Raw genomic sequence first — 25,217 nt, forward strand, 5'->3', positions numbered from 1 at the left:
ATGTTTTATTTTGGACTTCATCTTCCACAGTTTTTCCATAAATCAAACAGTTGCCTATTTAAATCATGAAAATAGAAGATTTTAAGCAACATTTACTCTGCCACTTCTCTAATGGGTGCTTTATGTATGCATAATATGTGTGTTTGTCACATTACCGTTTAATTTGATTGACTATAAAGTCAAAATCCTTTTTTTTTTCTAGGTTTATATTTAAATTATATGCACTTTGCTGCACTTAACAAATTTAAGATCTGTTCTTATTGTATTATACCAATGCTGACACATTGTGCCACTTGTCCTTTTTGACCATCCTGAGCCAAACTCAGCTTTCTTCTTCTTTTTTTTTTTTGCATTGTACAGGTTTCACAGTTCAAACACAGTGAACTGTAGCTTTACTAACCAGATGCTTAAAATTCCCTTCGCTGCTGCAACACAGAATTACTACGAAAAGTTACATTTGTATGTTCTTTTTCCATATAAAATATGGCTGCTACTTTCATTTTACCATGTTTGTTGTCTTAATACTACTGACCACGCTTGCATAACCACTTCAAACACCTTTATCACTCACTTGTCTCTATTAAAGCTGCAATAGAAGGCACATACCCACTGTAGTGTGAATTGTAACCTTGGAAACGGACACAGATCTCTTGCCTGCTTGTCTTTGTGTAGTTAACCACTGCGCTGATCTATTTTCACTTGTGTGGGTCAGTGTTACATATGTGGACCTAGATAATGTTAATAAAAACATCATGACCCATGCTTTAGTATACAGTGCCTTCCACTCAGGTCAGTTTATATCTGCACACAGAACACATTCACAGATCTCTAGAAGAAAGGAAATCGATAAAACTTGCTATATGTTTGCAGTATAGGCTTCCAGCTTTTCTTTTCTAACTTTTAAGTTCTCTAGCTATTTGCGCAATTAAAAAAAAAACAACTATTTCAAATCTTGATCTACCTGAAATGGTCTTTCCACCATCCCCAACTTCTTAATGTCTTTTTTAACTTTTAAGTTTACCTGCATCTCATGGTTGCAAATGTGAGTTTGGCTGCCTAATTATTCGAAACTGGAAAAGTAGCCAAGTCCAAATAACCAAACGACCTGCAAGAAAAGTTGGTGAGGAGAATGACTGGCGTGCAGGAAGATGTTTACAGATCTGGCCTGGTTAAATCAATTGCCAGCCTTGCATGAACTGGTTAATCTGGACACCAGTGAATTCAGCATGTACAGATGTTTGCACTGCACAAAATACTTTGTGGTGGCAGACACTTTGCCTCGTGAACAAGCTCGGCTTTAGTTACGCAGGTGGTTTAGATGTGATTTTTGTATTTTATTTTTTTTTTACCTTACTTGCTCTGACGTGTCACTGATCGAGAACTCAGAAAATGTTGCTTAAGATTTATCCGTAATAATCACACAATAGAAGAAAAGAAAAAAAAAACGACAAAACCTCCTTGTTAGGAGTATGATTTTCTTTCAGTTCTGGAATATAATGAAATAATGAATGTACAATAGACAAAGGGTGTGGGGTGGAGCATTTAAACAGCACTTACTGTATAAGCTTATCTCTGAGCGTTCTGATACAACGCATCGTTTTTGCTGAGTTGGTCCTCACGTTATCGCTGGTCTTTATGCTCTTAATGATAAAGTCTCTGTAGTCGCTTCTATAACTTCAACCTTATAGCAAGAGTGAGAACCAGCAGGGCTTTGGTGCAGAGGATCATTGATATAAAGCATGAGAGAATGACCTTTTGTTAGGATCCAGTATCTTCTGAGTTCCAACATAACCCAAATGTACATCAGTAAACTTAAGCGAACCTTTGTTTTCTCTATAGAGTGAAGCATTGTGATGTTGACACCTCTTTAAAGCACACAGTCTAGTGCACACTTTAGGTCTGGGATTTTATTTTTATGTTTTTGGTTTTGTGTAATTCAAATGAAAGCTGACCACAGGACTTGCTTCGATGAGCACAGAGAACAAGGTGCTTGAACCGAGGGGTAATAAATGAGACGTATGTGACATGATGTGCCATTGTTGTCTTATTTTTGTTTTATACTTGCATGTTTTCGAAATGCATGTGGGTAAATGTAATTTTCAGACGAGTTGCGCTTTATTAACATACAACACGTGGAAAAAACTGTATAATTTTTTTCAACTCAGTCTTGGGAGAACAATCATATACCAAAAAAAAAACATCTTCACATGGTATCATACTTTCCTAACAATTTTAACTGAATCATATTTTTTAAACATAAATTGTTGTAGAAAATTTTATGACGCTATCAATATTTTATCATCTGGTATCAGAGTAATTTCTTACACAAATATTTTTCGCGTGGGAAAATGTTGCTCCAGCTGCCATGCATTGCTGCAGACTGCTTACTGCAGTATTTTTACGATGACATCATCCCTTCATGTCTTCTGAGGGGATACCATGTGGTTGTTTTCTGTACATGCAACGCGCCTACAAATTAAAAGCCAACAGATTATTTTGTCATACACCAAACCCGGTGAAGAAAACATTTATTTTAAGCGCCATATATCAGTCATTCTAGTCCGATTTGCGTCCACTGAACCTTTAAACAGTTGGAATGAGAGACGTGGAAGCTGATTGGTCAGTTTTTTTGCGTATCCCTTGGCAATGACCAATCAGCGTAGTTGGCAGATTCAGGTGGTAAATCCTGATCCAGCCTCTGACTGTACGGCACAGAGCCCTCTGCTCTCTGTAGTGTATTTTTCAACCCAGCTTCGGTTGCTTCCCCCCCTCCTCTGTGCCGCCGCCATTAAAGCCCGTCAGTATGGTGTTTGGGAATCGGGAGGGGGGGGAAAGGATTAAAATGATTTAAAGCGTCCAAAACAACAACCGAGGGACGGGACCAGTGGGGGGGTTCTTGTTCCACAGTGCCCGTTTAACGGCGCTCACCAAAAAGTAAATATGCGGTTGGTGTTCAAGTGAGAGAAGCCCGAGTTCGGACTGGCGAGGGTTTCTCCGACGGGGGTGGAGGTCCATTTGTTTTGGCTGCAGCGGGGGACTGGAGTGTAACACAGCAAAGCAGAGGTGAGGGTTACTTTACGGCTTTGTGCATTTTGAATAATAAAAAAAAAAGGCCTCCCTGGCGGTTTAAATATAATCCCGTCATGTTAGCGGGGCAGCCTGCTAGCTTCTAACCGGAGGTTGTCATGTAAACTAACCAGCAGCTAGCTCCCGTCTGTTTACACATAGCGTCAGGAGCTAGTTTGTTTTTGTTTGAAATGACCCCCACGGATCGCCCATTTATGAAGTAAAATTGAACATTTTCGTAGAAATGACCACGGTTGTGTTAAGTGTCCGCATCTGGAGCTGCTATGGTTGTGTTAGCATTGCACACAGCTCTGAGTGGAAACGATCACAGGTCTCAAACTGAACGCTGTGTGTTGTTGGTAAACTTAGAGGCGTGGTGTAAACACCAGACATGTTTACTCCCCTCTGAGCTGCTTTTCTTACAGCTTTGCCTCTCGTAAGAAATGGGATGTTTCAATAAAACATGTGGCTTGGATCATCGAGTTTTGTGTGCAGGTAATAACAGGCTTTGGGGCGAAATCAGATTAAGGTATGCCTGGATTACTGAACTGGCCAGCAAGGTTCAAACCAAGGGACCCAAAATAATCTGGGTGGGGGGCTGACTTTCTCCTAAATGTCACACACTTGAATCAATGAAAGCAACAGCACAACAAGGAACCTTAAACAATTGCAGGAGGCAATCAAATTGCAGAAAAAAAAAAGATTTTGGTTTAATAAATAGAGCAAAAATGGCCACACAGACAACTACAAAATGAGATAAACTATAGTAGGGATGTACACACAGGTTGGGAAATTAAAACTTTCAGAGGCAACTTCAAAGAGATTTTCTTTTTTTTTTCCAGTCTGACCATTTGGCTCCTCTATAGTAAAGTGGGTGGGAGCTATTTACATGTCTGTGCCTGGGTGCCATTCTCTCATAATCCATCCATAATTTCAGTGCTTCACTAAGTGTCTTAACCAGTCACGCGCCTCCCTGCTGAGTGTCAGGTTTCATCCGTCCTTGCCTCTCATTACCCAGCTCAGTTGTAGGGCACAGTTGCCTTCCGCGTGAACGCACTGTATGTTTTTAAATTGAGTGTCCGAGTGTAACAGAATCAAAAACCTCCACTTTCACCACTGTGCTTTCTCTGTAGCTTTGCTGCAAGTTTGCATCAAGTCAAGAACAAACAGTGCTGCTGATTTTTGTTGTTGTTGTATTTGAGGCTTTATTACAACATGTTTATCCCAGTGTACTACTGAAAATATTCACAACCCACGTTTGGAAAATGGTAGCAAAGTATTTGGTATGTTTAATCGCTGGATCCTTCTTTCTCCTATGCATGCTGTTAAATAGACGAAATGTGTTAAATATTGCGTCAGTATAATATTCACTAAAATGTGCAACTTTTCTTATTCACCTAGTTTCCTGCTTGCTGTGTGATCTCCATAAGAGTGGATCTGCCGAGCTGACAGTCCCCCTGAACGGCTGGAAACCTCCTTTAGTGGCAGCGCGACGATGACAGAGCTGGGTGCCAAGTGGGCTTGTGAATACTGCACATACGAGAACTGGCCATCGGCCATCAAGTGCACCATGTGCCGCGCTCAGAGGCCCAGCAGGGGTGCCATCATTACTGAGGAGCCCTTTAAGAGTAGTCCTGCCCTGGATGCCAGTTTGCATCAGTGGGACCCCGCAGGCCTCAGCAACAGTCCATCTCAGGGGGGATCAAGCCTACTCATTTGTCCAGACTCTAGTGCCCGACCTCGCGTTCGCATTGCTGATGTTCCTGAGACCACTAGTAAGTGGTCGTGTCACATGTGTACTTACCTGAACTGGCCTCGCGCTATTCGTTGTACCCAGTGCTTGTGCCAGAGACCACAATCTCAACAGCAGCATGGGCAGCATGCACCACATCAAGGACATCATACCCAGCAACCCCACAGCCCCACGGAATCACCGCAAACTTCAGGCTCTGGATGTCGTCCCACTCCCCCAACCACTACTACAGACCCTTGTGAGGAATATAATGACCGCAACAGGCTCAACACTAATGCACAGCACTGGACCTGCATGGCCTGTACTTATGAGAACTGGGCTGAGACACTCAAATGTGTTGTGTGCGATCATCCCAGACCCAATAGTCTTCTTGCTGAATCTATCGAACTGGCGTCAGGGCCTGAAAGGCCGTCCTCAACATTTAACGAGCAGGACCAGGACAACAGGAGGAGTGCTGTCGGGCAAGGAGTTGGGGGTGTGGTAGGGGGAGTGGTGGGCTGTAGCAGCAGTCAGCGGAGATCACCTCCATCTGAAAAACGGGAAACTGAAGTGAACATGGACTTTCAGAGGATTGAACTAGCGTCAGGAGCAGGGATTGGGAGCAAAGAGGAACTCGAGGTGGATTTCAAGAAATTGAAGCAGATTAAGAACAGGATGAGAAGAACAGACTGGCTTTTCCTCAACGCATGCGTTGGTAAGTGTAAAGCATTTTGGACATTAGTTTTTTTTAAATGTATTCTCATATTTTAATTTACGTTGGGAGAAGTACATTAATTAAACAGTTTAAAGTCCTTTTTTTTGTAATTTGCATCCTGCTAATGCTCAAATTCTTAGTTTCTCTGCTTTGAGCCAGTAAAAAGTTCCCTCCAGCAACATTTAGCCACCCACACTGTACACTGATGAAAGCTGTAGGAGAGAGGTGAAGGATGAAGATTAAAAAAAAAAAACACGGTTTAAAATCTAGTAACTGATTCCTTTCCCCCTTTCTCTCAACACTGTTTAAGGCTATTTCTTGCATTTGTCATAAAGTTGGACAGGTATGTTAAACCTCCCATCCCGTTTTGCCTTCAGTGTTTTTCAACAGTTATTCTGTATTATCCTGACAACATAAATTTGTCAGAAACAAATCAAAATTTGACTGCTGGGTACATGTTTTCTAGCAATATTTTTATGTTGCGCTTGGTTTGCGTCTCAGCATAAACTGGACTTTTTTTCTGGACATGACACATGCAGGCCTTCATGTCTCTGAAATATGAGAAGGTGTCCTTTCTATTTCACATATTCAAATGTTAACTCTTCTGCCTATCTAAGGGAAAATGTGCCTAGTTAGATTCTCGATTGTCTACAGAAGGAAACAAAACCCAAATCCAAAGCAACACAGTGCCGCAGCGAGTTGTTTTGTATCTGTCTTTGAATGTGTCCACACTGGCAGTTATATAGACAGACAGTCATGGGAAAAAGGAAGTCTACCTTCTTTCAGTTCTGGGGATCTATGTAGCAGGACATAAAACAATGTGGTCTTTATCAGGTTCTAAAATGATTTCAACTTTATCTCCAGTGTAGAAAACACACAACAAATTCCACCATGTCATTATTTATTAAACAAAACAAGTCAAAGTAGAAAGGCAGTGAAAAACTCCATTTTTTGTTTCTGTTACTTGTAGTCACTTTTAGCAACAGTAACTTGAACTACGTAAGATGTATTCTAGTAGTTTGTCACATAATTGTTGAGGAATTTCAGCCCACTCTTCTTTACAACACTGTTTCATTTGATTTGACCTTTGTGGGTATTTGTTTCTGCACAGGGATTTTATCACATTTGAATTGGGCCGAGATCTGGCGTTTAACTGCTCCACTGTAACACCTTATTTATTATATTTTATTATTTATTTACAGTCATTCTGTTGTAGATTTTCTGTCAGACAGATGGCGTCACGTTTGACTCTAGAAAACTTGGGTATAAGGAGGATTTCAACAACTGCAATGCGCCCAGAAGAGCAAACCCTTGACAGTTGGCATAAGCTGTTGGTGCTGATATGCTGTGCTTGATTTTTGCCAGTAGTGTCACTGTGCATTGTAGCCCAACATGTCAAGGGCTCTGAATAAAAGTCTTGTCCTTCATTCAGTTGCAACTTTGTAAGTTAAGCTGTGCTGCCAGTTGTGCTCTTTTAGAGAGAAGAGGTTTTCTCCTGCAACACTTTCAAAATGGGCCATACTTGTTCAGAATGTGTCTAATTGCACTGCCATGTTCTTAATTATTTAACTTAGGCCTGTAGAGTCTGAGATGTAGCTTTTTTTTTTTTTTTACTGTTTCTGAGAATTACACAGTTTCTCAAAGGGCTGAATTGCAGGGATGTCTAGTCCTGGGCAGATTGGCATGTTGCTTTAATGTTCTCTCCAGTTGTAAATTATCTTTGGTAATGCAGATTGATGGACTGGTGCTGCAGTACAGTGCCTTGTGAAAGTATTCGGCCCCCTTGAACTTTTCAACCTTTTGCCACATTTTAGGCTTCAAACATAAAGATATAAAATTTAAATTTTTTGTGAAGAATCAACAAAAAGTGGGACACAATCGTGAAGTGGAATGAAATTTATTGGATGCGTCAAACTTTTTTTAACAAATAAAAAACTGAAAAGTGGGGCGTGCAATATTATTGGGCCCCTTTACTTTCAGTGCAGCAAACTCACTCCAGAAGTTCAGTGAGGATCTATGAAAGATCCAATGTTGTCCCAAATGACTGATGATGATAAATAGAATCCACCTGTGTGTAATCAAGTCTCTGTATAAATGCACCTGCTCTGTGATAGTCTCAGGGTTCTGTTCAAAGTGCAGAGAGCATCATGAAGACCAAGGATCACACCAGGCAGGTCCAAGATATTGTTGTGGAGAAGTTTAAAGCTGGATTTGGATACAAAAAGATTTCCCAAGCTTTAAACATCCCAAGGAGCACTGTGCAAGCAATCATATTGAATTGGAAGGAGTATCAGACCACTGCAAATCTACCAAGACTCTGCCGTCCCTCTAAACTTTCATCTCGAACAAGGAGAAGACTGATCAGACATGCAGCCAAGAGGCCCATGATCACTCTGGATGAACTGCAGAGATCTACAGCTGAGGTGGGAGAGTCTGTCCATAGGACAACAATCAGTCGTACACTGCACAAATCTGGCCTTCATGGAAGAGTGGCAAGAAGAAAGACATTTCTCAAAGATATCCATAAAAAGTGCAGTTTAAAGTTTGTCACAAGCACCTGGGAGACACACCAAACATGTGGAAGATGAAACCAAAATCGAACTGTTTGGCCACAATGCAAAACGATATGTTTGGTGTAAAAGCAACACAACTCATCAACCTGAACACACCATCCCCCCGTCAAACATGGTGGTGGCAGCATCATGGTTTGGGCCTGCTTTTCGTCAGCAGGGACAGAGAAGATGGTCAGAATTGATGGGGCCAAATACAGGACCATTCTGGAAGAAAACCTGTTTGAGTCTACAAGAGACCTGAGACTGGGACGGAGATTTATCTTCCAACAAGACAATGATCCAAAACATAAAGCCAAATCTACAATGGAATGGTTCACAAATAAACGTATCCAGGTGTTGGAATGTCCAAGTCAAAGTCCAGACCTGAATCCAATCGAGAATCTGTGGAAAGAGCTGAAGACTGCTGTTCACAAACGCTCTCCATCCAACCTCACTGAGCTCGAGCTGTTTTGCAAAGAAGAATGGGCAGAATTTCAGTCTCTCCATGTGCAAAACTGATAGAGACATACCCCAAGAGACTTGCAGCTGGAACTGCAGCAAAAGGCGGCGCTACAAAGTATTAACGCAAGGGGGCCGAATAATATTGCACGCCCCACTTTTCAGTTTTTTATTTGTTAAAAAAGTTTGACACATCCAATAAATTTCATTCCACTTCACGATTGTGTCCCACTTGTTGTTGATTCTTCACAAAAAAATAAAATTTTATATCTTTATGTTTGAAGCCTGAAATGTGGCAAAAGGTTTAAAAGTTCAGGGTGGGCCAAATACTTTCGCAAGGCACTGTAGCTTTGGTGGTTAGTGCCATATTCTTATAATCCCTAAAGCTGCAGGTTCAAGCCGAGGTTGTGTCACAAAGGACAGTTGGCATTAGTAAAAATTTGCCAAATCTTAGGACAATGAGTTACAACAACATTTAAAATTAATAAAGTATTTTTGAATTTAATTGAATAATGGGCTGGACTCCAAATTGTGTGAAAATTGCTTTATAATTCTAAACTGATAGGCAGCAACGGTTACTGTTATGGTCATTGCAGAGCTCTTTGCTTTTTGGCTTTGTGTTAAGACAAACCTGTTTGCTTCACCAACAAACTGCCAAAAGGCCTGCATGTATAAAGGCGGTCACTGCTAAAGATCAGTTAACAAAGTGCATTTGGTTAGCCACACCTGGCTGCTATTTTCCCCTCCTAATTCCCATGGCAAGATGGACTTAGTATTTCACGCTCAGCCTTTTGACTTTGTTTTTATTTTGAACATGTCTGCGGGGTGTTTTTGTGCACTTGAAGTTAGATTTGAAAAAATTTAGGTCCTTAGAACACCAGATCATCTTAATTTGACATGTTACATAAAACACTAGAACTGAAAGAGGGTGGACCTTTTTTTTTCTGTGAATCTTAAGTATTGGCCCATGGAAATGGCACAAAGTATTTTCCTCCATAAAATCGCTGAATCCTAAGCACTCAGTTAATATTGTATTCGCTTAAATACTCAGTTGTAACATGTTGGGTTTACAGCTGATTGATGTATTAATCAATCATCATCAAAATATTTCTGTTATCACCTCTATCATATGGCAAGTTTAGGTTAGGATAGGTTTATTTGTCATGTGCAAAATCAACACAAGGTCAACAATTCAATGAAATGCTTAGGATGAGAACTGTCTAGACTTGCAAAAAAACAAACAAAAAAAAAACAAAACAAAAAAACAACAGCAACAAGAAATATCCAAGCATGCAGCAAAAATACTACAAGCATACTAAAAAACATATTAAAAATACTACTAACATACTAAAACATATTAAAAAATACTACTGAAATAGAAAAAAAACAAGGCGCCAAAGTTGAAAAAGAAAAACATCTACAGTGTGATTCAGTTAGAGGCGAGGTTCTTTCAACGTCATGGTTCTGTTCTGTTAGCGGCATGGTCTTGTTAGCAGCTTAGCCGGTCTTGCTAGCAGGTCCAGTCCGCAGCTTGATGGTAATAAGAACTGCAGCAGCTGCCCTCACAGACCGCAGTCCAGAACCGGGTCCGGCAGACAGAGAATATCCCAGGTTTCCCCACGGATCTGAACGGGTCTGTACTGCATGTGCAGACAGATGGAGGATCTTGTTAGCAGGTCCGGTCAGCAGCTTGGTGGTAATAACGACTGCAGCAGCTGCCCTCACAGACCGCACAGCAGACAGAGAACATCCCAGGTTTCCTCGTCGAACCGAACGGGTCCATAGAGTTCGGTCTGTGCAGGCAGATGGAGGCTAGCGCTAGCAGCGTTAGCAGGCCCTGCTAGTAGTTTGATGATAATAACGACCGCAGCAGCTGCCCGCCCAGACCGTCCTCCAGAACCAGGTCCAACAGACGGAGAACATCCAAGGTTTTCCCCGTGGAGCCGAACAGGTCTGTAGAGTTCGGTCCATGCAGGCAGATGGAGGATCATGGAGACAGCCGCTATGACAGGCCCGAGGCTGGAGGGGGACTGGGAACTGAACCACGATGGCGTGATGGCAAGACAGCGGCACACAAAGTGTGTCGCAGTCATACCCGTACTGTGGGTGTGCGGTGTAAGCAAAAAAAAAAAGTTAAGATAAAAACATGAATAAAAAAAGGGCGAGTCAAAGCGGAGCTCCTGTCAGTGCTACCATTCTGCAGTGCACATGACATCAGACGTCACTACAGCTACTGTTCAGCACAGAACAAGTACATTTGTAAATCAGGCCTTAAACTTATAAGTACTTTAGAAAGTAGCCCTACCTTTTCTTTAATTTGTCGACTCCACGCTGAACTTTACTGGAATGTTTTTGGAAATTTAATGCGACTGTTGTTGTTTTTTTTAAATTCCCCACACATAAAAGCTAATCAAACATCACTGGTTTAAAAGCCCAGACATATTTAATAAGAAATGACTTTGTCCATCTTTTTGTGCTAATCCTAAAATCGTAATTTGATACATGTCAACCACTGCACAACCACAGTGTTTTGGGTGTGTCAGTATAAACACAATACACACTAGAATTCCCAGAACAGAATTCTGTTTGCCCATTGAATGGCATACACTCAGTTTTAAGTAAATGCAGATAATAAAACGCCCTGTTTGACTTGCTGTACTAGCATGGCTTCACACAGGTAAATGAAATCCCAAAACGTGGTTTGGGGAATTGTAAACTTCAAGATCCACAAGTTAAGAACATCCTGTAAGCTCTTATTGGTTTGCTTTGGTGCAAGTGTTCTCTGGGTTACCGTATATTTCTTTTTTCATTAAATAGTAAATGGACTGTACTTATATTGCATCTTTCAATACTTAAGCACTTTACACTACAATCTACCCTCATTTACCCATCCATACAGCACTCTACTAGATCTATACAAAGACTAATCAGAGCTTTATCACATTCATACTCTGATGGGACACACATCGGAGGTGATCAGGGGTTCAGTGTTTTGCCCAGGGACACTTCAGCATATGACTACTGGTGAAATCGAACCCCCCAACTCTCCCATTGGAAGACAACTGTTTTAACCACTCAGCCACAGCTGCCCCCAAGATACTTCAGTAAAAGTGTGTTTCAACCACAAGAACCCCACAAAGGTTCATTCCCGAATCCCAGGAGATCCTGTAATCCTCTTAACAGGAAACAAAGATAAAAAATAACACAAACATTTAGTTTGAAGTCTTGTGCACTCTTTCTAAGGAATGTGAAAGGAGCATGGTCAAAGGAAGCACTGTGAACACAGGGGAAATGTGCAAACACCAAACCAACTCGTGTCCTTTCTCAGAGGTGTCACTGCTAGTTTTCAAAGAATAAAAATGTTAACTGTATTTTGAACTGTGTTTATAACTACCTAGTTCATGTTGTAGTTTATCCAGATTCATGATTTCAATTCATATATCACCATGTACAGTAAATGTTTTTAAAATAATTCAAACTGCTGTTTACAAAAATTTATAAAGGTGTACTTTATTATTGAACAGTGGCAAACTTGTGGATAAAATAAGCAGAAAGGAAGTCTTGTATGCTTTGACAGACTTTGCAGGCTGCTGCACATGGCTCAACAATAATGATGTTGTACATCTTTATACTGTATGAGCTTTTAGTGCATCACACTTATGAAGTATCTGGTTTAACAAGTTCAGCAGACATTAAGTCATCATTTGATAGATGTTGTTTTTATATTCAGAATACTAAAACATCATAGACCATGTGTAGGATAAAACCATAATTGCTCAGCCTGCTGCATTTTCTCTCATCAGTCCTTAAACGTAAGCATCTCTTTTGCGTATTGTCTTGTTTTATGTTAGGCGAAGGATAAGGAGTACTGCAGGGTTAAAGGCACACCCACACTAATGGAGTGTTTAGTAGAAAACAGTTGTGATCCCTTTGTAACACTCTGCTATTGTATAGTATCTCTCATCATCTCCCACAGTGCCAGCCACATGGCACAGCGAGTCCTTCCACCCACTCTACGGCTCTCTCTAGCTCTCACTCTCACAGCTCATGCAGCTGAGTTTGGTGTGTGGTCTTTTGACACAATAACAAAAGCTCAACAGTGTTTGATGCTGTGGATACAGCACAGGCGTTACGGTAACTGTACAAACTAGAAATGGGAAGAGGGTGTTTGTTTAGCTGTGAGACATTAAACCTGTGTTTAATTAGCTCTGTCATAATAATAATAGTACAATTGTTCAGTTAGTTTGATCTAAAACTTTTCTGAATGATCATTTAGTAAAGAGGGAAGGTTAAGTGATGGTTTATGTACCTATTTTATGGGGGAAAAAATAGTACATTTTATTGAGCATCTGATCAGATAGTTTGTTCTTGTAGTGAACCTGATCTGACCCTGATCTGACCCTGATGACCTCAAATCTATCAGATGGACAGAGACTGTTATTTTCATTGATCTGAATACAGTCTGAGCCATCTGGTGACTTTCTTTCTTGAATTAATCAAGCAGAAAAGACAATTCTCTATGATCATCACTGTTTACAAATGTTTGATAATCAAATGGTGTTAGTTCACTCAATGTTACAGGTTGAAAAGAACTACTCATTTTTATTTTACATAAACAGTAAGTAATGATTTTTATTCCTCATTCAAAGAAGAAATCAGGTTAATATGCATTTCTTGATTTTCTGTCTGAAATGAGCCAAGTTTTGTAAGTATGTGAAAGGTCGGTTTTCGGTCAACTAAAATGTTTACCGAGAAAGATGTCATGTTTAAACTTTTGCAAAAGATTATAAGTGTCAGACTCCACGAAGTCTGAAGTCCTACAATAATCTTTCTGTTTGTTACTAAACAATCCTTGACTTTTGATAACATCTTACATCATAAACCACACCTCTGTTCCTGGTCCATCGACCAATCAAAGGCTCTCAAATGAACCGGAAGTCGACCCATTTAAAATGTGGCAACTTCCCAGTTCATGTGAGAATTCAGAAGAATGGAAGAGAATTCGGGAGAATTCCAGAGAATTCCAGAGGCTGAGGAGATGAAGAACTAGAGAGTTGCTGGAGTTGAAAGATTCTGTTAGAGTCTGAGAAGTTCTGAAGAATGAAAGGAGTTCAGAGTTCTTGGGTGCAAACGCGTTCAGGATGATCCAGAGACGTTTTGGGATTATAATTTCTGTTTGAACACCACGTACGACTCTCTGAGGGTTTGGCAGTTCTCACGGAGACGCTGAAAAGAGTCAGAAAGGAACCTGCTCCGACGCTGATAATATCATCAACAGGTAGAGGGTTCTATTTTCGACCAAGTGTACCGTGGGCAAGCTGATATCTGATGGAGCGTGCAATTTCTGGTCAAACAGATTAATTCCCTCACATATTTCTCTGTAAGATAAATCTCCATTTCATCTTAAAACTCTCCTCTTTCTCATAAAATCAGTACAGATATCTTAGGAATATCTGAAGCAAAGTCCTTGATCACCGCCGAGTGATCGATGCTCATTTTCTGTGAAACTTGTCTGTTATTATTTTCATATTTTGCCAAATCAATGTAAATGTTTGATGTTAAACTTTGATTCTGAAAATAAATGACCGCATTGATTTGATGGGTCAAAGATAAATAACGTCTCTCGTTACATTTCTGTTAAATTCAATGCACGACCTTACACAGTCAGAAAGATGAGGAACTCGTGAATATTGTATGCATATATATCTCATATATTGTCATACTACAACTAGTGGCACGTACCTACGTGACTACTACATTCTCGAGGTTGACAAATGTAAATTTGGCCAGTTAGAAAAATTTCCAACTTAATGCTAACAAAAATACAAATAAAAAATTAGAGCCTGAATGATATAGAAATTTTGGCTATTGTCGATACCGATATTGGGAGGGAAAGGGACTGCCGATGACCGATATAATGGCTGACATTTTTTTAGCTTTGTCCACCCCCAAGTTAGCACAGCTGTTAACAATCATGAAGCTAAGCAAATCAGATCCATGCTATACTACCTAGTCCCACACTAGTTTACAAGTGGTGCACTGGTCTTCCTAATGTGCGTTCACATTTTCTGTCCTCTACTTTTTACCATAAAGTTATCAAGTGTGTCACATAAATGTAAATTAAACAAAGAAACGTCCTTCCCTTTCATTGTTTAAACAGTCAGTCACGTATGGTGAAGTCCTCTTTATTATTGACTGCAGCTGCATTTTTCTTTGCAGAGAAGAAAAGATTTCAGGCAAACAATGCATTTCATTGAGGACGAAAAATATAACGTTACTAACACTATATATTTACCACTACATTAGATTTATTGTTCTGGATAAAGTTTTACAAGGCAATAGCCTATGCTAGGTTATCTAAACGTTAGCTCGCTAACTTGAGAGGCACGTAGCTAATGACAAGCGGGTTGGAGGATGAGGGATACTTTATTATTGTTGATTTGTTTTACAGATCAATTAAAATAAACTTACCATGCTGTGTTCAGCAAAAATATGCCACATAGTATTGCTCCCTGCTTCGTCTGTGCTGAGCATGAGAGTGAAACTTAAGTGAACAGCAGTGACTTGAAAATAGTCTTCATACGTCCTCTGCTGTATACAGTGAACAATTATGTCTGGTTTCCAGCATTTTAGGAGTGAAAATTAAAGTGCTTATATCAGCACATAATGGGACAATTATCACTGATACCAATAGGTCCCCATAACATCTATATCGGTCCAAATTGTCGGCCCTATCGATATATCAGTTGGGCTCTATTTAGGGGTGCACAGATTACAGTTTTTTGGCCAATCACCAATCTCTTAAAAGCCTGACCTGCCGATTCTGATTTTGGCCGATACCGATTTTGTTTTACAAGTGACACTGTCAGGTGTTATAAGGTCACAATGTACCTTCAATTTTCCAATCGTATTTTATTGAAAAGCATACCCTTGAACAATATCCTAGAAACAATACAAACTTGTTTTAACTGGCCTTGAGGTAGTGCTCTGAAATATAAAAGAAGTTTAGCCAGATGTTCAAACTCCAAAAAAAATCTGTATAATCGATTTCTCGTGAAAGTATTGGCTGATCTCCGATCTCCTAAAATTAAGGAAATTGGGGCCAATAAATCAGCCGGCCGATTTATCGGTGCACCCCTATAAAAATTCCCCAAAACACCTGCATCTGTTTGATCCAACGCATCCTTCAACCTTCATGCTATGATCTGAGAGGAGAAAAAGAACAACTGTCAGATTACATTTTACCCTCTGATTGTTTTTCCTTAGACAAGTCTCAAAGCTATAAAGCGCAGAGATAAGCAGTCTGATCTCAAACATTTTATAAATTTCTCTGGGGCACACATTGTCTTCTACTCAGTGTTCTCAAGTTTTTCTTTATTTTATTTTTTTTGTATTTTCTGTGTCCACCCTGACGTTTCTGATAAGACTGTTAAGTTTTGCTTTGAGAATAAGGTGAATTTAATCATCAGCAAAGCAAATGCTTTAATTAACTTCTATGATCTGGGTTTTTTTTTTGTTTTTTTTTTTGCTAACCATGTTAAATATCCAAATGTGTTTAAATGTTCTTTTTATTTGTTGTGTATGCATTACTAATGATTTTGTGGTGAATGTATTCAGTGTAAAAACATCAAAGTGGTTTTCACTTCAAAACTTTGTCTGCTTTACAGTTCTAAAATAATGTGACCATGTTCCTTTTTCTCCCTTTTCCGAAAGGTGTTGTAGAAGGGGACCTGGCAGCTGTGGAAGCGTACAAGTCATCTGGAGGTGACATAGCACGACAACTGACATCAGACGAGGTGCGTCTATTAAACAGACCCTCAGCATTTGATGACGGCTTCACGCTGGTTCACCTAGCCATCCGCTTCCAGAGACAGGACATGCTGGCTGTGCTGCTCACAGAGGTCAGTGTAGACAAAACAAAACACGGTTACTCTTTCAGAATTCATCTGCCATGAACTCTGGGCTGTTTGAGCTCCGTTTACATATTAACTAAGTACTACTTTGTTTTCAAGTTTGAATTTAAAGCAACACAGCGTTTGAGCAGGCATCAAAAAACTAAATCCTACTACACAAAGCACATAATTTAACACTTACTGTGTTTTGTGGTAAATCTTCCTTTTTAGTATTGTTTTTATGTTTCTAACCATTATTAAAGATATTTTGTAAATAATGTACCTTTTGTGCGTTTGTGCCCCAGCAGCTTGTGTGTGTTGTACACCTCTCCTCCCACTCAGTCAGTGCCCTGGTTTCTTTTATAAAGAGGTCAGAGAGTTATTGTTAGATCATATCCCTAGAATGCTTCAAACATTAAAGTGCCTGAACATAATCTGCTTCTCTTTACATTTAAAAAGGCAGATTTGTCAGATGAAAGTATAAGTAGCCCACATTACTCACTCATTTAATTGGTTTGTAATAATACACAGACAGTGATTGATCTATTTATGTGTTTAGGCTCTAACTTTACTGTAAAAATGTCAGACAACCTCTTTTTTTGTTGTTGTTTTTTTAAAATAACCAAACAAAAGAGATTGTCTCCCAATACACCGATTTACTAGTTTCAACTAATTATTGTTTCGGTTGAAAAGCATTTAATACCTTGAATCTTTGAAAACCCTTTTCAAGTTAAGTATATGCAGGTTTTATTTAGAGTAGATCACAAAAAATATATTTCTTTTTTCATAACTTACTGGTTCTGTGTCTTTTATATGGCATCTTGCATTTGACACATGCAGCACTTTAACGTCTCTACGTTTAGGTTTAAATTTACAATCATTTCACTCAGTCTTTTTACTTTTGATTGGACGTTAGATGCTGACTTTAACAAAGACAAGTGCTTAATTTCAAGCAGCTGGTGATTTGAGTCTTCCTTTTTTAAATCTCAGTGAAACTTTATTGTAATTGCCATCTGAAAATGAATAACAAAGAATAATTGTTAGAAACACACCTGCCTAGTTCTGAGCTTAAGCTTTACTTAATCTTTCTGGATCTCTTTCCTTTCCTTCATCCTCTTTTCTCTGCAGGTTTCCCAGCAGGCAGCCAAGTGTATTCCAGCCATGGTGTGTCCCGAGCTGACTGAGCAGATCCGTCGGGAGGTAGCGGCCTCTCTTCACCAACGCAAAGGAGACTTCACCTGCTACTTCCTCACTGACCTGGTCACCTTCAGCTTGCCTGCAGGTGAGCATTTCATTTGCAAACGAACAGAACGGACCAAAATTATGTGCTCTCTTGTTCAAACATTAGATAGTGCAGACACATTCATCATTACATACATTTCTGAGTCAGTGAGAGGAAAATTTTACCATTGCAGCTAAATAAACCTCTTCTCCAGTCAGTTCCTCTGGCTTTACAAGTGTTATAAAAATCCCGATTTGTTTTTCATACGTTGACAAAATGCTGTGATTCTGTTTCTGACTACCACAACATTGAAGCAACTTTTGGCTCACTGTTTCTGTATTGTTCTTGTATATACTAGGGTTTGAACGACTACATAATTTTAAAACTCGACATTAACATAATAAAACTCTAGTAGAACTCGAGTAGTTGATGACGTCATAGGATCTCAAGATGCAAAAAATAAATAAATAAAACCGCAAAAAAACGTCATTCGTTATTTACAAAAAAAAAGACCAACAAAACATTGGGAGCGTATATTATGTTCCTACCATTTATCATACTGCAATTAAGTCACAGGAAAAACAAAACTATTAGTTATTATTATTAAGCTGCAAAAGTGAAAGAAACGTGCAGCACGTAAAAAACGAAACTTAAAAACAGTGGGGCGGACAGCCACCGCATTACGTTTAGTTTTAGAGATTAATATGTTTATAGGTTTTTTAATAGGTTTCAAGATTAATGTTTTTTGCTTTTTTGTTTTTGTTTGCTGGTTCTGGTTTGGTTGGACCCGATGTTACACCAAATTCTGTGACCTGCAACAGTGCATGCAACACCGCCCCCTACGGTCACAATATACAGTGGTCACAGAATATGGTGTAACACCGGTTTGCAACGAGCTCCAAACCGGAAGTTGATTCATTTTCTGTTTCCAACTGAAGAAGTGCGCTGTGAAAGTTAGTGGTTAAGACATGGAAAAATGTGCATCCTTCCGCATCGAGGAATCCATTTTCTAGCTTCTACCAGCGAACCCGCGCTCGGTGCGGATCACGTGACACGTAACGCCATGACGTAACCGCGATGTAATGACGTCACTACGAATACTCGATGTGAAATTTTAAAACTCAATAGATGTCCTAGGAATCAATGCATAGATTACTCGAGTAGTCTTTTAAAACCCTAGTATATAAATGTAGCTAGCCTTCAAAACGTGCAGTTTTTAAAATTTGCTATGAATCTAAATTTTGCCATTGTCTTTAAATAATCTTTGCATTCATTATTTTTGTTTTGTATGTTGTGTGCTCTTATTATTGTTTAATTTGTTACTATAGCCTCAGGATTTTAGTTTTGCCATATATTCAGGACAGTGGCAGCACTGGCTGCTGGCCACAATAGAATCCCATTTTGTGCAGCTCCACAAAGACAACACATTCATTTATTTTGTCTGAACAAGTAAGCTTCTGTGTTGCTGAAAGCACATAGCATGCAGTAAAAATCACAGGCTGCAGTGTGCAACATGATGACTTTAGGTGGAATAAGCTTTAAAATATGGTTGTTGTTTTTTTTGTATAATTTCAGTACAATTGTCATTTTAAACATGATTCAGGATATGTTTACTTAGTTCTCCTTTTACATTTATTTTTGTTTCAGACATTGAAGACTTGCCGCCAGCGGTTCAAGAAAAATTGTTTGATGAGGTGCTGGACCGAGACGTACAAAAAGGTGAAATATTTACTCTTTCAGTTAAATCACTTCGTTTTGCATTGTCATCTATCCTGCAGCAAGAGCCTGGTTGCTATGCAGAGAGAGAGAGAGCCCTTTCACAAATTGCTTACTACAACATGGAGGTTGTCCTATACTGGCAGTGTTGTATTACTTGTAATTTTCCTTCTTGTCAACACGGGCTTTTGCCAGGCAGTCCGACAGTCTGCCTTTATCATGTGTACCAGTTGATTTTGTGCTAATCGGCCTAACAGAGTTTCAGGGATTTCTCTGATCCTCACTGGGTGATTGTAGCTGGGTTCAATTATAAAGATGATCAAATAAAAAGACCTCAAATTTCATCTTTAGTTTTCTGCTCGTTTGCATGTTTTGCTGAATCACTTTATTGTGTCAAATAACACCTCACTGGGTGTGTTTTGTTTGAGAAGTAACAATGAACTCAAATCCTTTTCTCATTAAATGATTAATACAAACCCAGTTTACAATGCTCAAAACCTGTTTGCCTGATTATGTGAGCTTCTTTTAATGATTATATAATGGGTTTTAACCTTGCAATTTTGTTTAGAACTCGAGGAAGAGTCTCCCATAATCAACTGGTCACTAGAGCTTGGGACGAGATTCGATAGTCGGCTGTATGCACTCTGGAACCGTACAGCTGGTGACTGCCTCCTTGACTCTGTGCTTCAAGCTACATGGGGTATCTACGATAAGGACTCGGTGCTTCGCAAGACCCTCCACGACAGTTTGCACGACTGCTCTCACTGGTGAGTCCAACAGACCAAGGATGTGTATATTATGCCTTTCAAACACAGCCTTTGACCAGTGTGGCTAATTTGAATTTTGCCCTGAACGTATTCAGATTATTCAACAGGCTGAATGACACTATCAGCAATTACCAGTAAAGCTCATTTTGAGAAAGTAAAAACCACATTTTAAACGTTTGAATCTAAATACAGACTGATTTAACCATTGGTCTGATAACTTACTAAAAATTGCAACAGAAGGTTAAAAATCAAAGTGTAAATATGTATATACTGGTACTTATATGCAATATTTCATCCTTGTTTTTTTAATATATATGACACAAATTCATGCAAAGTAGGCATCTAAAGAAAGTGACCGTTAGTCCCACATACATGGACACAAACACTTTAACATGCTCAAGTTACACATAGTTTCCTTGAACACTTGAATACTAAATAACATGTGGTTGAGAGCCTAAATTACCTAACTGTGTACCTCAACTAAAGCTGTAACTAAATACAAAGCTGAATGTGTGTCTCTGGATATCAGTCCCTATTTAGAGCAATTTTGGTTTAAATAAATAAAAAGGATGACAATGTAACGAAGTGAATGTTTTTAAAACATGTAAACATGCTATACAGTAGTCCCTCGTTAATCGCGGGGGATCCGTACCCTGAAGCCCGGCGATAAGTGAAAAAACGCAAAGTAGGATTAGTAGTAGACGTATTAAGTACTAATGTAGTTTATTTGAGTGCATTTTAAACCCTTCCCACACTCTTGCAAAATTCTAAACAATGTTTCTAAACTAAAATGCTCTAAAAGAGCACATGTCATGATCTCAGCTCTCTGCCTCGCTGCACTCTCGGCCACGCCCATTTCTCTGCTCTAGATTAGCTGATCTCTGTGCAGAGCAGAGATCAGCTAATCAGCTGCAGGAGGAAGCTTCTCCCACAGTTGTGGGCTGCACACAGGTACCAAATCGTTTAAAATAATTTATTTTAAATTTTAAAAAATCCATGCCGATCATGCGGCTCTTCCATCAATCATCCATTGTGTGTCATGTCCAATCTTACTTTGAAAAACCGCGATAGAGCGAGTCCACGAAAAACAAACGGCAAAGTAGCGAGGGACTACTGTACATATGTTCAAAAGAAAAAAAGCAAAATTTGCATCATGCAAATATCAAAACCTAATCTGAAATTCTATCAAAAGTGATTAAACTATGAATAAAATAAAATCTACTTTCTTTTTTTTAAGTCTATAAAAATGTCCTAGTGAAAGTACACTTTATTTTTGCATCATGATGGTTCATACAATGTTTTCATACAGACTGTATCTCAGTCTTTATTTCTTGCTAGAAAATTGGTCTTTTATTAGGACTTTTGATGCATTTAAGGCAACCAAACATTTTATTTTATATATAGTTTTTTTGTGTAAATTAAAGCAAAACAACTAAAGTAAAGGTGGTATTTTTTACTACATTTTTCCTACAAAATATATAGGTAAAGAATGGTTATGTATGTTCTGAAAAGTCCTACAAGTTTAAAAATTTAAACTAAAAACGTAGCAAAGGCGTTAAATTTGCACAAACGTATACATGTAAGTTTAGAGCATTGAACACAGCTGGCTTTTAAACTGAGGAAATTGAATCCAGACGTTCTCTTGTCTAACACCGCACAGATTTTTCTCTTCCTGCAATGACTAGAACCCCTAAATATAATAAGGCTACACCCATGTGATCCATGTCTTTTTGTAATAAACTGAGACATTTTCCTAAATAAAAAGCCAAACCAAAAAAAGATTTATTATCCGATCAAAGCCTCAGCTAGGAAAAAGAGATGCGATCAACAACCGTCTGCACATGTATGAAGCAATGTAAGAGACTAAACGCTGCATGTATGTGTGTGCAGGTTTTACATGCGCTGGAAGGAGTGGGAGTCGTGGTATTCCCAGAGCTTTGGGTTGCACTTCTCCCTTCGAGAGGAGCAGTGGCAGGAAGACTGGGCTTTCATCCTGTCCCTCGCCAGCCAGGTGCATGTGCACAAAAGCAAACACGCACATATAATTTTGTATGGCGAACAGGAGCTTGTTGTGTTTGAAATATGGCACACTAATGATGCATAAATTATGCAAGAGCCTTTACTGCTTTTTCTCTGATTTACGTTCTTTGTATGAAATGGGGAAAGTGCATTCTGGCTGCCAATGTATCAAATACTCAGTCAGTGACTTCACTGACTGAGTATTTAGGTGGATTGTATTTATATCTGGGTGGGGAAAGCTCAGTAATTGTGGGGGTGTGTTTCTTTATGCTTTTACCAGCTCTAATCTTTTATAACCTTTTTTTTCTTAATCTTTTGTGTGTTGTGTTTTCATTTTACAGCCAGGATCAAGCTTGGAGCAGACCCACATTTTCGTTCTTGCACACATACTTCGTAGGCCCATCATAGTTTACGGAGTAAAGTATTACAAAAGTTTCCGCGGCGAAACGCTTGGGTACACTCGTTTTCAAGGTAAGCAGCAGTTTGGTCTTTTCAGCTGACGTTTGTTTTGCTCCAATATGGATCAGTTCTCAGCGCTGCGTCATTTCAGCGGGTGTGGAAATATTAGACTTCGTTTGTAAAATAGCTGCAGCCTACATGTGTCTGCATAGCTGACAGAACGCTGATCTATCAGTAATTGGTTCTTGACAGCATATGTCAGAGCTGGTGGGTTTTTTTTTTTTTAGATTCAGCAAAATGTCACTGCGTCAAAAGAGCACATTTTGTACAGGATTATGAGGCCGGATACTGTCAGATACATCTGATCACATGTGGACCATCAGAATTGTAAGATGGGGAGTACAATCTGCCTCCCTGACTCCAAGTAAAACAGTCTGGATTCAATTTCCCTGCTGAGCGAGGCTTGATGTAAGCCTCCAGTGAGAGCCAACCACTTGTGGTAAAGCCTGCCTGATGGCAGGAGGGTTGTGATTGCCAGGAGTGAGGATAAAACACAGGGGGGAGGCCATGCTTCTGAGTGCCTACAAGGAAAGGAAGCGAGGAGAGGACTAAGTATCTCTGTTAAAACTGTTGACCAAGAACCCCCCCAAAAAACTGTATAAACACTGTGTTTACTGGGAGATAAGCTGAACGATCATGTCAGTTACAGAGGAGTTCATGAAGTGCAGAAGCTGCTTTGGGTTGAGGTTTTTGTGTTCTTTTGAGTTTAGTTTTTTTTTTTAAGCTAAAACTGATGATGTGCCCAAATCTGGGATAAGTATTTCTGTTTCTGATATTCTTTTTCTGCTCTTTTGTTGTCAGAGGCCAAAATGCTGCCATGTCTTAAATTAGAAGATCTGGTTGAAAACTTAGCTTTTCCAGCAATAAACTTGGGAGGAACAAGTCCAAATTGGCAGAATGAGCCCATCAGTGCAATCAAGTGATTCAACACAGCTAGGAACCATTATGTTTATTAAATTAGTCAGTTTCACTCAAATCTAAAAGTCCATTTATATCATTACAGTAGTCCCTCGCTACTTCGCGGTTCGTTTTTCGCAGACTCGCTCTATCCCATTTTTTCAAAATAAGATTGGACATGACGCACAATTTTCTGATTGATGGATGAGCTGCACGATCGGCATGGAATTTTTATTTAAAATGAATTATTTTAAAGCCCATACTGCAGGATAAACTTCCTGCCGCAGCTGATCTGCTGCTCAACGTGCAGAGCGGAGAAGTGGGCGTGGCCAAGAACGCTTGCAGGTGGCTGAGAGCAGTAGAGGCAGGGAGCTGAAATCATGACATTCTGTGCTCTTTTAGAGCGTTTAGAGTTTAGAATCATTGTTTGGAATATTGCAAGAGCGTGGGAAGTGTTTAAACGCCTTTATTTATATATATATATATATATATATATATATAAAGTGATTTTATTTCATTAAGTACCTTTAATATATTGCTATAAAGTTGTAAAAAAAATGACAGTAATGCCATATTTCAGTTATTTTTGAACAGTCTTTATGATGATGACCACTTGAAAAAAAATCTGTCAGAGCATTCTGCTGAATTATTCCTGTTTTATTATTATTTCTGTCCCCTGTTTGTTTTTTGCAGAGTAATTTGTATTTGTATGCATGTATTAAACTTGGATTTTTGTATTATGTCATCATAAGGTTTTAATTAGTGTTTATATTGTTTTGTTTTTTCCAGTCTACGGTAGTTTATTTTTGTTCCAACTTGAATACAGAAAATATTCATATCACAGAGAAAGTTGATCAAAGATGATTGCAGGATCTTGATTCATGTGTTTACTTTAATGTGAGTAATTTGTTAGTCTCTGAAGCGAAGCGGAGTTTGTATTGCAATAAATCTGCTCAGAACAATCTAATTGTTCTGCAGCCGTAATTGAACAAGGAATCATTTTTAGACTGCAACTGCTGATCTTGAGCAGGGAGGCCCATGCATCTCTTCACAGCCACTTCTTCTAGCTTTTCTGGAAGGACTTCAAGTCATTCCCAGGCCAGCAGAGAGACATAGTCTCCTCAGTGTGTACTGGGTCTTCTCTGGGGTCTCCTCACAGTTGGATGGGTCCAGAACACCTCCCAAGGGAGGTATCCAGGGAACATCCTTACCAAATGCCCGAACCACCTCAACTGGCTCCCCTCAATCTAGAGGAGCACCTGCTGTACTTAGATTATCTCCTGGGTAACTGAACTACTCACCCTATCTCTAAGAGAGAGTCCAACTTCCCTGCAAAGAACTCATTTTAACCACCTGGATCTGAGATCTTGTTTTGGTTCACTACCCAGCATTTGTGACCTTACTAGGTGAAGGTAGAACCTACAACCGGCCTTAAAAAGAGAGCTTCACCTTGCAGCTCAGCTAACAACTTCATCACAACAGACCGGCACAGTGTACGCAATAATGCAAAAACTGCACTTGTTGATCTTACGCCCCTTTCTTCCCTCATTTGTGTTAAAAACCTGAGATGTTTAAAATCCTTCACTTTGGGCAGAACCTCACTCTTGGTTGGGAACACATTAAAAATGCAGTAGAACAGATATTGTATATAGAACTATGGACATCTTTTGCTCATCATTTGCTCTTTTAAATCATAATATGTATACATACATATATATATA

At 39.3% G+C, this 25,217-nt stretch overlaps 1 protein-coding gene across 1 annotated transcript in view; it reads left to right on the forward strand.

Annotated features, from left to right (window-relative positions):
• The first annotated feature begins 2,736 nt into the window (after positions 1-2,736).
• Positions 2,737-25,217, forward strand: part of zranb1b (zinc finger, RAN-binding domain containing 1b) — a 24,746-nt gene continuing 2,265 nt past the window's right edge. The window contains exons 1-8 of the mRNA XM_037679807.1: positions 2,737-3,063; positions 4,468-5,513; positions 16,238-16,425; positions 17,545-17,698; positions 19,286-19,357; positions 19,923-20,121; positions 22,012-22,132; positions 22,482-22,611. Of these exons, the coding sequence (XP_037535735.1) occupies positions 4,562-5,513; positions 16,238-16,425; positions 17,545-17,698; positions 19,286-19,357; positions 19,923-20,121; positions 22,012-22,132; positions 22,482-22,611 (1,816 nt within the window). The 5' untranslated portion in view covers positions 2,737-3,063; positions 4,468-4,561. The remainder of the gene's footprint in view (positions 3,064-4,467; positions 5,514-16,237; positions 16,426-17,544; positions 17,699-19,285; positions 19,358-19,922; positions 20,122-22,011; positions 22,133-22,481; positions 22,612-25,217) is intronic.

This window comes from Nematolebias whitei, chromosome 1 (assembly GCF_014905685.2).
Source record: "Nematolebias whitei isolate Nwh7 chromosome 1, NemWhi1, whole genome shotgun sequence".
Lineage (NCBI taxonomy): Eukaryota > Metazoa > Chordata > Actinopteri > Cyprinodontiformes > Rivulidae > Nematolebias > Nematolebias whitei.